This window comes from Abramis brama (assembly GCF_963993115.1).
Source record: "Abramis brama genome assembly, chromosome: 1".
In the NCBI taxonomy this organism is placed as follows: Eukaryota; Metazoa; Chordata; class Actinopteri; order Cypriniformes; family Leuciscidae; genus Abramis; species Abramis brama.
In genome coordinates this window covers 22,539,906-22,553,121 of record NC_139963.1, presented here as the reverse complement: position 1 = coordinate 22,553,121, position 13,216 = coordinate 22,539,906, and the positions used below count along the sequence as shown (strand labels likewise).

General features: G+C 37.9%; 1 protein-coding gene across 1 annotated transcript; it reads left to right on the top strand.

The window, feature by feature from the left end:
• The first annotated feature begins 1,210 nt into the window (after positions 1–1,210).
• On the top strand, positions 1,211–3,137 carry gngt2a (guanine nucleotide binding protein (G protein), gamma transducing activity polypeptide 2a). The gene is made up of 3 exons (XM_084138563.1): positions 1,211–1,349; positions 2,387–2,476; positions 2,633–3,137. Exons 2-3 carry the CDS (start codon positions 2,393–2,395, stop codon positions 2,756–2,758), a joined length of 210 nt encoding a protein of 69 aa, XP_083994689.1. The 5' UTR covers positions 1,211–1,349; positions 2,387–2,392; the 3' UTR covers positions 2,759–3,137.
• The last annotated feature ends 10,079 nt before the right edge of the window (positions 3,138–13,216 follow it).

The window sequence follows — 13,216 nt, the reverse complement described above, 5'->3', positions numbered from 1 at the left end:
GCTAAGGTGACGCATTTAAGGCAAGAGGCTTGTCTCCAAGATAACAGATCACTCAGATGAGGCCTTTAATTGGCATAGACATAACAGAGGTAAAAGACCAAATACAAGATCCTTCAGACTATAGGTCAACATTTGCATTTCTCCGCCATTATGGATTTTACAACATCCTGATTTTATTTGAAATGCTTGGATATGGTGTGACTTGTCTGCTTACACTCACCTACAGCTGGATTGTGCTATGGGAGAAGGAAAAGGATCAAGGATAACTCCATGTCAGCAGTCACATATAACTGGTCTGTGCTGGTCTCTGAAAAGAGAGATCAGAGGTCACAGTATTTGTGTTTCTTGCCTTGAAAAACATGCATTTAAAAATGAGTGATCTCCATGCCAGTTATCTCTATTATTATTGATAATTATAGATGATGAGAGTATATATCAGCCAGGCTGATTAACTGCCTATTTTAAGAACAGCTTTGTCAATTGATAATGAATGATTTAATCAATCAATTATTTAAGTGAATATGGTTTACAATGAAAATTTTCAGAAAATTCAGAAATTTAGTAATACATTTGTTTCTAATATATTCACTCAATATTCCTAAAAGAAAGTGTAAATTGAATTATGTGTATATAAGCATTATGTATAAGAGCTGTACATAAGCATTTTATTGTCCATCAGCAAACCCCTATATCGATCAACCACTTATTGGTTCTTCTTGATGTGTTTTGGGATGATTGACTTTTAATAAGTTGGCTCTTATTAAAAGTCGGTCATGTCTAGTCCACCTGCTTCTTATCCAAAACTAATTCACTTGTCAAGAGAAGGTCAGTGGCATGTTAGTGGTGGTTGAGGAGATTCCCCCTTCCATATGTAAAGCGCTTTGAGTACCCAGAAAAGCGCTATATAAATATAACAAATTATTATAATTATGTTGACCTCTATATTTTTTTTAACAAAGCAAAAGCACTTAAAATCATCAAATGCACAGATACATCCTCGGCACAAAATCAACATTTTTCCATGGCACATGACATTACATAAAATGAAATCTTGTAGAAGAACAGCCCACACACGAGCAAATAAACTGCTCTACCCTTATTCCGGGTGATTTGACCTCCTTAATTACCGAGATGGCTTAAGCTGATCAGAAATCTGGATGAAGGAAGTGTGCTTGTTGGGGATCAGTCTCCACCCCCCCTCACCTCTTACCATCTGGAGGTGATCCTGAAGAGGCGACAGCACCAGACCGAAGCGCTCAGTTTATCTCCAGACCACAAACCCTGTACATGGTCCCTTAAAGTGCAGAGAGTGACCTGTTCCCTCCATTGGCTGCCCCACTGACCAATAGGTAAGTAAAACATAACAATGCTCTAAGGGTGATAAATCTGTATGTATGCATAATTATGTTCTAACGATGAATTATATGAATGACAATATTAACAATACAGCCAGATAAAGGTAACTATGTGACTACAGTAAAAGTTACGAGGAATTTTGAATGATGTAATGCTATGCTATCTGAATGGCATCAATGTAAATTGCAGTAGTGGAAAATCTTCTTTCCCAAATGGAACAACCATATAAATAAGTTATGACATACTTTATCATGCTCATCTGGGAAACGCTACTTGTGTCAAAAGTTCTTGAAAATGTTATATGAAAATGTCATTTTATGTGACATTACATTTTGTAGAATCAATTACATAAATATTTAGCCTAGGCCTTTTTAATGTAGAAATGGAATTCCAAGCTTTTATGATATACACTTGTTTAATGTAATACAATTTGATATTAGATTAATATTAGCAATTTTGTTCACACCTTAATCAGAATATAACGAGAGAAGACAAGTAGTTTTTAGTTAAATTGCAAACATCTCTAGAAACAAACAATGACAACGCTAAACACAATGAATATTTTGTAACTTGTTGGGTGACAGACAGGTTTAAGTTGTTTGGTGTTGTTATTCAGTTATATTGTGTAAAAATATTCAGTCTGTTTAAAATAGCAATAGAGCAGTCACTTTACAATGGCGACTCAACTGATCTTTTTCAAATATAATAGTTTAATATCACACAATCATGCGTCGAACCTGTTCTGCTCACTTGCCTTCTAAATACTGAAATCTGTAAATGCAGTGACACTTAATATAAGCATTTCCATTTCCAGAATGTGTTATACAGTAAATTGAACTTAAAGGACAAATATTGGGATATTAATCACCATATGTATGCTAGTGCATGCTCGGATTTAAATCCCATTCCTCTCTACATTATGAACATTATTTTTAATCCTTTTTTGAGGTATTTGGAAATGCAAATAAAACACACAAAGTCTGCCAATGTCACAGATGTAACATTAGACCCTGTAACTTTATTTGCTCAGGGCAAGATGGCGCGGGATATGTCCGATAAGGACATCCTGAAAATGGAGCTAGAACAACTTCAGAAGGAGGTTAAGACCACTAGAGAGCCTGTAAGTTCCTCTGCCTTCTGATTGGCAGCCCAAAGAAATATGTGTCATTCATTCTTTACATAGCCCCCTTGCATTTTTTGTTTATTAAATATTTTGATAATGCTTTCAGGTACCAGTAAAAGGCACGCATCTGACATACTTTCCCCCTTTCCTCAGGTCTCTAAAACTGCAAAGGAGATTTGTGAATGGGTTGAGGCCCAAGCCGCAGAAGATCCTCTCATAAAAGGAGTTCCTGAGGACAAAAACCCCTTCAAGGAAAAGGGTGGATGCATAATAACTTAGCCTATGTGAATTCTTGTAGCAAAAGTATATGAGGATGTGTTAATTTGTGCTAATGAGAGCTGTTTACCTGTTATCTGAACTTAAATGAGGAGTAAGCACATTGTGCTTAGCTTTAGCATTTCTACTAGACTCCATACAGACTGCAAGACTTACAGAGTCAAAAAGGATTGTGTCTTGTTATTATTAAGGATGGCAGCCCTCTTGAAGCAAACTCTTTGTAAATAAAACTGGCTGTAATTCCATTCTTGTTCCATCTGTCATTCCATTATCCAAAAAATAAAGTCACATTCAGAAAGCAAAAAAATCTGTTCATAACATGTAATGAAATTACTTTTTCCTTCTACCACATAAATAAAGGATTTCTGTTTTGGAACTGAGACTCCACAAGCGAAGATACATTCCATGCTTGCTCTGAGTCATATAAACATGCCAGCTTGTATCTGATTTTCTGTGTAAATAACAATCATAAATAATTTGAGTGTTTTGCATGGGGTACAGTAGGGTATTTGATCTATACATTTAAAATGTGTGTTTTAAAAAAAAATATAGACACTCAGCCACCTCATCGCCTTCATAGTTTACCCTATACAGTTAGGCTGCATATGCTATCTCTGTGTGATGCACAAGCTGTCTGTATGTGTGTGCATTACAATGCAGCAGTGCATTAGTTTAGAACAACGATTAGTGCCGCGGACACACTTAAAGACTAGCTGAAACATTCTAAGACTGAACTGAACACACTTACAGACTGTTTCCAATGACTGGAGCAGAGTTTAAACACGGACTGAACGGACGCAACTGTATCTGACTCACTTTTGGGCATGATCAGTCTTAAAGGTATAGCGGAGGATTTTTTACTTCCGGGTGGATCACCTATACTATTGGTCCTCCTAATTGTCAATCATTCTGGTGAATCAATCAAACTTATTCAAAAAGTGGAGAGGGCGGGTCTTATCTAAAATTCGGAAAGATCCTCCACTATACCTTTAAGTGTCAAATTACATTCATAATCTGCCTTACAGTTGTTAAGTGTGTCCCCGGCATAACTTGCGTATACAATAAGCTGTTGAAAATGTGCATTCACCCGATCAATTTTGAGCATCTAGATGGCATAATCAAACATCTTGTGGAGCCTCTTGAGTATGCATTTATTTGTCATTTTACCATGGAAAGTGTAAAAAGTGTACTTTAAAGATTTCTTATCCTGTTGCACCTTCTATAGGCCATGCTCAGTGACTAGTTGACATTAAGCTTAAAGCATCATGGCACATTAAAGGAGAAGTTCACTTTCAAAAAAACTTTTGCTGATAATTTACTCACCCCCATGTCATCCAAGATGTCCATGTCTTTCTTTCTTCAGTCGCAAAGAAATTAAGGTTTTTGATGAAAACATTCCAGGATTTCCCCCCATGTAATGGATTCTATTGGGACCCAAACGGTAGAAGGTCCAAATGACAGTTTAAGTGCAGCTTCAAAGGGCTTTAAACGATACCAGACGATGAATAAGGGTCTTATCTAGCGAAACGATCGGTCATTTCCAAAATAAATAAAAAAGTTTAAGTTTTATAAGCACAAACGCTCGCCTTGCTCTGTTCTGTGATGCGCGTTGAAGACGTCACGTAATACGCAATTACGTTGAAAAGGTCACACTTGACGTGTTTACAAATGTGCGGAAGGAGGACCATATACACATTTTCAAATGTATTTGTGTCAGTTTATCGTTTAAAATGCCCATTTCGTGTGCGTATCCTGGGTGTTTTAATATTAAAAAGCCAAAAAGAACATTTTCTTCAGGACAGAAATTTTTCAAGCGTGACCTTTTCAACGTAATTGCGTATTACGTGACGTCACGAACGCGCATCACAGAACAGAGCAAGGCGAACATTTGTGCTTATAAAACTTAAACTTTTTTATTTATTTTGGAAATGACCGATCGTTTCGCTAGATAAGACCCTTATTCATCGTCTGGTATCGTTTAAAGCCCTTTGAAGCTGCACTTAAACTGTCATTTGGACCTTCTACCGTTTGGGTCCCAATAGAATCCATTACATGGGGGGAAATCCTGGAATGTTTTCATCAAAAACCTTAATTTCTTTGCGACTGAAGAAAGAAAGACATGGACATCTTGGATGACATGGGGGTGAGTAAATTATCAGCAAAAGTTTTTTTGAAAGTGAACTTCTCCTTTAAAGACGACTAGTCTGTGCAACCCCTACTATATAGTAGGCGAAAAACAGTACCAGGCATGTAATCAGCTAAAGACAAAAAAGGAAGCAAGCCTGACCCCCATGCCACCAAGCGAAAATAATTATATAAAAAAAATCTTATTAAATTAATACAAAAATATCGGTAACACTTTACAATAAGGTTCCTTTATTAAACATTAGTTAATGTATTAACTAACATGAACTAACAATGAGCAATACATTTATTACTGTTTTTGTTAATGTTTGTTAATGTTAGTTAATAAAAATAAAGTTGTTCATTGTTTGTTCATGTTAGTTCACAGTGCATTAACTAATGTTAACAAGATTTTAATAAAGTATTAGTAAATGTTGAAATTAACATTAACAAAGATGAACAAATACTGTATAAGTGCAGTTCATTATTAGTTAATGTTAACTAATGTAGTTAACTAATGAACCTTATTGTAAAGTGTTACCAAAATATCTTACTATTGCAAGAATACTTATTTTTAAGGCAGGTGCGTAGGGGAAATCTGCCACAAAAGTTAAGAACAGTCTTGAAGAAAACAATTAGATGACTTAATTTGTAAGACTAGTCTAGTGCAACCGGCCACAAATCTAGTCTCGGGTAGCCAGACCTGAAGTCAGCCAGCAGTGTGAAGAACCAACGGTCCCTGGGCGTCACGGGCTTCTGTCTGAGTCCATCGCAACTCTAGGGGGCAGCATTGCAGCATAAATGAAGAGTGTGTGAAGACACAAGACACCCTGCAGTAAAAGCAGCTCTAAAGTACTGATTTTTTCCCCTTCTACTGTTTTGATTTACTTGCGTCTAATTTATCAGCAATGAGTAGTCGTAGGCTACTATGCACAACATATGAGAAGTTAAACATTTTGAAACTATGAGTTCTGTTCTTTGATGTTGTGCAAAGTAATCTTTATTTTATGTTTCTGGGAAGGTGTTATATCAGTAACAGTCTTTTCCTTGAAAAACAGCCCTTAATATATATGTTTTTGTAAAGCAGTGTTTATTTATTAATTGTTTTGAATGAAGCATTGCCTTGATTACTTAAAGTTACTTTAACACATTATATTTTTGGCTTAATTTATGAATTGCCTACTTTGTAAAAATCATAAATTAACAAGCATCTCTTTTTACAAACTGCAGGAATTATATTAATTTATAAGGCTCTTTTGTGTCAAATAAATCATTCCAAATGATGAAAAGATTCCAACAGTAGTGACCAGGTTGAAGCTCTATATATAGCGCCATCTATAGACTCAACATCTCATTTACACCACTAATGTACATCTAACATTCAAAGGTGTGTTCAAATCTGTAAGTAAAATATCTTTCCATTCTCATCATGTATTAGAAACAATCTCAGTTAACTAGTCAATCCTTGAGAATATTTTGCTTTGAAATATGCTGCAGTTTGGTGAGAAAACAGCTTATCTGTCGAGTCGTCTGAAACCTGATGAATTTGTCTTTGACTTGTGAGTTTATTTACCTGGGCCTCAAGGGGCCCGACACTTACTTTCACCACTGATGGTGTTATCCTTGTAAATCTTCCGGTGAATATTTTGACAAGGCCTGGAATCAAAGGTGTGGTGGTGAGCCTGAGCTCTGGAGGACTAAGTGGACATTTCCTTTTGAAACATGTATAATATAAGCCTGTGATGAATGAAGCCATTGTCAGAGACACAACCCCAGTCCTCTTACTTTTCCTTCTCTCTGACTCACTCACTCTTTAAATAATTTTCAAAGTGTATCTGTGCATTTCAGATGGATCTTTACTTACTCTCTCAGACCTCTCCCTCTTCATTTCTCCTGTTTACATTTTGTAGCCATGAATAACTTTGTAGTTATTAGTGTATTTTTGTGTGTTATTGAGAAAGGTAATTATAATTCATTTAAAACGCTTTGACAAGTCTCCAAAATGCTGTGACATCGTTTGCCCAATACATGTTTAAAGTGGAAATAGAATTGAAGAAAACCCCATGAGCAGTTTAACATTTTTAGAGCCCCTTTAGATCTTAGCTTAGATATGAAAATTAATTATACTTATAATTTAACAGTGGTAATTGAGTGTAATACTACATAATTTTTTGGGGAATATGAAAGTTAAAGAAAATGTGTTGAAAAATGAGCAGTAAACTTTTTCAAAGTTTTCAAAACATAGTTGAATTTCATCAGTAGAATAATTTTTTTTTGTGTGTATGCATGTGTGTTTCCAGATGTCCTGTTTTGGGCCAGATTTACTGAGCATGGTCAGAAAGAGAGAGCGGCTGCGGGGGAGAATTTAGGAGAGTAGGAGGTTTTACCGGATTGTCACTGTGCCACGCATGTCAAACTCACCACAATACATAATTAGCCTGTCTTTGCTGGGCAGTGCCAGGATATCTATAGCCACTGGTGGCTTGCTGTAATTCATGCTCTCTAGTCTAAATACTGATTCAGAGGGAGGAAATCTTTCTGAGAGAAATATGAGGCTTTCAGTCGAGGCAGTGAAGCACTTTGAGATACGAACATACCTCCAAGTTGTCATTTCTCACCATCATGTTGTTCCAAACCTTATTTTTTCATACTATACAATGAAAGTAAATGACAACAATTTGCTGCAAAAAAAATCCTCTTTTATGTTCTCCAGAACAATGTGAAATGGGTAAATGATGACAGAATTTTCATTTTTGGGTGAACTAAGTTCATTCTTTACATTGCCATCCATTGCAGTTGACAATACTGTTTAGTTACAAGGTCTCAACTCTGTTGGTTGGTTTTTGTAACAACAGCCATGTGTGTGTGACTCACTCTGATCATGGAGGTCTGGGTTAATGGCTTGTCTTCAAATAATCTGTTTATTTTTTGGTTGAGAACTAAATTTGCAGGCACTGTTTAGACAGCACAGCACCACACGCTGTATATGTTTTGTCAGGTGATTTCAATCAAATAATAAAAAAAGGATTTATTATATCAAGACAACAACTACATATTTACTACTTTTATAAAGATCTTTGTGAGAAAAAAATTGTATGAAGAGAGTTTGGGGCTTCCTTAAATCAAGACAAACAGAATTAACAGGAAATTGCTAAATGAATGCAATTGCTATTTTTTGTACACTTTGTCACATTTAATCACATGTATTTTGCATTCATTTTCAGTAAAATAGGTAATGTATTATAAATTGAATTGTTTGACTACATATGGATTCCAATTATTTTATTTAGTTGATGCACCCAATTATCATTAACTTCTTTTTAATTATTTTATCAAGCTTTAGTTGGTTACTCACCAAATTCAGAGTGTAGAGCTGGTAGATGTAAAGTTTTTCAATCTAACAAATTATATTTTAGCATATTTGTAATGCAAAGATATGTTCAACTGTTCAAAAGTCTGGGCTCAATAAATGTAATAAAATAAGTTATTTTAAAAATATTATTTTAATAATATTTCACAATATTGCTGTTTTTTTATCAAATAACTGTAGCCTTTGTGATCGTTTTTGTGCCTTACATAATAATGTGCCTTACATAATTTACTTCCATTATATTAAAATGCCAGGATATTCTTCCCAAATATACTTTTTGTTTGTCACAGAAGTAAGATAGTCATTCAAGTTTGAAATGACATGAGGGTAAATTATGACAGATTGTTCCTTTTTGAGTGAACTGTCCCTTTAATGAAAACATAAAGTATTCAAATATAACGTGAGATGTAGAGGAGGGAATGTGTGAATGCTCAGATTTCTGAATCTCCTCCCTCACATCAGCAGAAGGGAATGTTCCTCCCTTTCGCACAAGGACTGGCGCGTCTGTGTGTGTGAAGGAGGGATGGTGAAACTGGTGTGCGTCAGGGATCCTTTTCCGCTCGCGCTCTCTCTCTTCTCCAGATGTGAATCTCCCGTGGCCCTTCTCGTTGGCTCATCCAGCGCTCTGACGAGACTTCCAGCTGTACGGCATCCAGAATAGGCCACAGCTGTTTCCAATCTGTGTGCTTTTCCAATGGGGAGAGGAAACTCAAGAATAATATAGGACTTTACTCTTGTTACTAAACAATTTATAAGACTGTCTTAGACACTCATTTATTGGTCAAAACCAGAAACATTTAAGTGCATTTCTAAAGTTAGATGCATAAGTCATGACTGAGTTTAAAACACCTTTTAATAATATCCTGCCTTTTTTCAATCACAGGCACTTCATACCATACAAAAGTTTAAGGTCAGTTAGATTTTTTTTAATGAAATCTATACTTTTGTTCAGCAAAGGACCATTATATTGATCAAAAGTGACAGTAAAGACCATTATAACTTGACAAAAGTTTCCACAGAAATATCAAGCAGCACAACTGTTTTCAACATTCATAATAATAAGAAATATGTTTCTTAAGCATCAAATCAGCATATTAGAATGATTTCTGAAGGATCACGTGGCACTGAAGACTAGTATAATGATGCTGAGAATTCATCTTTGCATCACAGGAATAAATTATATTTGAAAATAGAAAAGCTAATTTCACAATATTACTGTTTTTACTGTATTTTTTAACAACAACAAAAAATATCCTTTGTGAGCATAAGATACTTCTTTGATGTGTGTCCAGCAATCTTTGAATGTGAGAGTGTGTCAGAACAAGAATAACAAATGTTGCTGAGAGCATTTTTCCAGAAGAGATCTGTTCTAGACCAATAATGTATGACACATGTTTATAGGACACAAAGGGAGAGAAAAGACAGAGGCCTGGGGCGTGCCCTGGGGAGTTTGAGACCTTCTCAAACTGCCCCATTTATATCCACATTGTCTGATCCACAAAATATTAAAATGAGTGGTGAGAATGAATGCAAGGCAGAAAAAAAGTCCTTCTGCCTTTTTTTCTAGCATAAGAAATGGCTGTAAATGGTGAGCTGAAGTTTATTTGCCATTTGTGCCAGTACAGCTAGTACAAGCAGGAATTTTTGTAGCAAAGCTCATTGAGTCAACATTAAAAAGTCAACATAAAAGAAGAACTAACAAAACTACACACAATAAATAGACTTTGAGAAGGTACAGTAAACGAAGAACAGTATAAACCTACAACAAACAAACACAATAAAGATGATTACCTCCATATAGGAATATTGCACTGTCCAGATAATACATAATATACTTTTTTTTCTTTTTCTTTTTTAACATTTTAACATTTAACAAAACATTCTCTGTTTAACAGAGACAGACACATAAACACATCACAGGCATAAACTACCCTTCCTAACATATATAAAAGGAGATAACACTTGTCATCTTATAAAAATGAGATAGACATTTGTTCCCTCTGCCATATCCTCAGCCATCAGTCTGACCGTGGCTGGAAAAAAAACTGTTATAAAACCGCATATTGTGTAAAAGATAATACACAATGCCATATCTTTCTCTGCCATATCTCAGTCTGATATCTCAGATCTGCAGACTGGACCAGTTAATTATTAATTATTTAATTATTAATATTATTATTATTATTATCATTATTGACAGCAATATTTGGGGACTGTAATTGATTTTGGTGGTATTTTTTTTATTTAATTTTAAGTTATTTAAATAAACCACTTTCAACTAAGAATTCAACAACATTTACCCCTATACAGACAGTAAATACAAGTGAATACTAACATTTAAAAGTTTGGCATCTGTAAGTTTATTTTGCACACCAGGGCTGTGTTTATTCAATCAAAAAATACAGTAAAACAGTGAATTGTGAGATATTATTACTATATTTATTTTTTACAATAACTGTTTTCTATTTTAATATACTTTAAACTGTAATTTATTCCTGTGATGGTAAAGCTGAATTTTCAGCATTGTTACTCTAGTGCCACATGATAATTCAGAAATCATTCTAATATGTTGATTTGATCAACATTATGTTGAGTGACAAATGGGGTCCTTATAGAAAACGGCACATCCACTGGACTGTGTTACGAGCGATGTAGATGCAGATGCTGGCAAGCTGTAGCGTGCCCTTTTGGCAACTGCTCCTGCTGAGTCGTAACCTACCTAGCACCCCACGTAAGCCCAGAATGATAGTCCTCCATTCCAATGAGATGGAAGGGACAGGGCTTACCATGGAGATTGTCGTAGCTGCTGTTCCTTTACATTTTATTTCACGGGAAGAGTGCTTACAAGAGTTCCCTTTTTTTCAGCCATGTCCAGTGTATTAACGCTGGGGAAGAGTACCTAGTCCAAAGGAAAGGGACACTACGATGACCACATACCCGTAGGGAGGAACATGTGGGAATACACTTATGGACTGACCCGTAGGGCAGTGTTTCATATGAAAAGGCTTTTGCAGTAGGTCCTGCCTAGACAAGGATGGAACTACTACAGATGACAGAACAAAAACTGCCCAGGAAAAGACACAGGTTTACCGACAGGTTTACTGTGAAAGAATACACATTTGGGATTACCAAGGAGAAATCACAAAACATTGAGCCCAGTACAGGGGCTGACTGAGTGGGCATGCACTCGAGTACTCAAGTCTGACTGCCGAAGGATGTTTGGAGGAAACCTCAGTCCAGGGTTCGCCAAGTGGGGAACTCACCTGGAGAGCCAAGAAGGGCTCGTAACCCCCCCTTAGAGGGGAATGGCGCTGCAAGGGAGACACCGAGCCAGCCTTCCCAAACATTACCTGTTTGTACCCAACACACAAGAAGAAACCGGCTCCTCCCAAGATTGTAGTCTCGAAGGTATTAGGTGTCGCCCAGCCCGCAGCTCCGCATATGTCTGCCAAAGAAGCAGATGATGTAGTTGCCTCAGTGGAATGCCCTCGGCAACGAGCAGATCGGGGGGCAGCCAGCGGTGGCCTGATGGCAGAAGTGTCACGCAGGGGCAGGATGTGCTTAATCGCTTCAGTCTGCAGTCCTCAAGAGTGTCACCGAAGAGGCCACCTTGCGATATGGGGCCGTTAATAAAGTGCACTTTTCCGGCATGCCGCATCTCAGCAAGGTTCAGCCAGAAATTACATTCCTGGACCACCAGAGTGGACATCGTCTGGCCAAGGTCCCACACCACGACTTTCGTCACCCGGAGGGCGATGTCAGTCTCCGTGTGCAGTTCCTGCATCAACCCCAGCTCAGAACTACCCTTGAGCATTTCTTTGAGTGCTTTGACCTGGTGTACTTGCAGGATGGTCATCGCATGCAAGGCAAAGGTGGCCTGTCCAGTGGCACTGTAACATTTAGCAGTCAGGGCTGCCGTCATCTTTCAGGCCTTGGACAGGAGACGCAGACGGTTCCGCCCGGTGGTGGCACTTTGAGGGCACAAGTGCACCACAATCGCACACTCCACCTAGGGAATCTCCACGCAACCCTTGGAGGCCCCACCATCGGGGGTAGTAAGTGTAGAGGAGGCTACGAAGTGGCTACGGGCAGTGAAAGGTGCCTTCCACTACTTCTGAACCTCCTCATGCACTTCCCGGAAGAAAGGCACTAGGGCGGTGAACCGCGCGCCGCACCCAGGAACCAATTATCCAACTGCAAGCACTCATGGCAAAGTGGAGGGTTCCACCACGCCCAAAGGGGGAAGCTTGGCTTCATCTTCCTCTGCAGAGGACAATAGCCCGCTCTCTGATGCAGCTATTGACATCTGATTCTCACCCTCATGACACGTACTCATGACACACTGGGTCCCCTGTAAGAAGGACCCGTGCCATCACTCGGGAGCTTAAGGTCACACGCCGAGGAGTGGGAGGTCCATGGGGACTGGCCCGGCGGAAACGCTCCCACTGTAACCCTCAGGTCTCTCAGAGTGTTAACCATGCCGGTGGCTCTGCATTGTGCAGAGAGAATGTGATAGATAACAGCAGAGGGGACTCCAGCCTTCATGAGGAAGGAGAGTCGCAACCACAGTGTCAACATGGTCATGCCCTCCACCAGTGAGAACGATCTCCATAGCACTCGTCTTTCGTTGCTTTAGTGATTGGAAGAGTGATCGCTGTGCAACCACTCGGCTCCAAAGCAAAAATCTGAATAAGTGAATAATATCCGTATGTACGGGGAGTAGCTCGACATGCAAATTCCACTAGCCAATTCCACTGGCCATTTTCTACAATTCAGAGGTGATTAAGACCCCAAGTAAGACCCCTTTTGTTAGTCGACATAACATTGTAGTAACTGACAGATGGGGAACTGAAGGCTACAGATCACTATGGTGTGAGTGCAGTAAATTCATACTAAACAGAAATGCCTAAAATAGAATATTTTCAAATATACCATACCAAATTTTAGATGATCTATAGAATAATTCA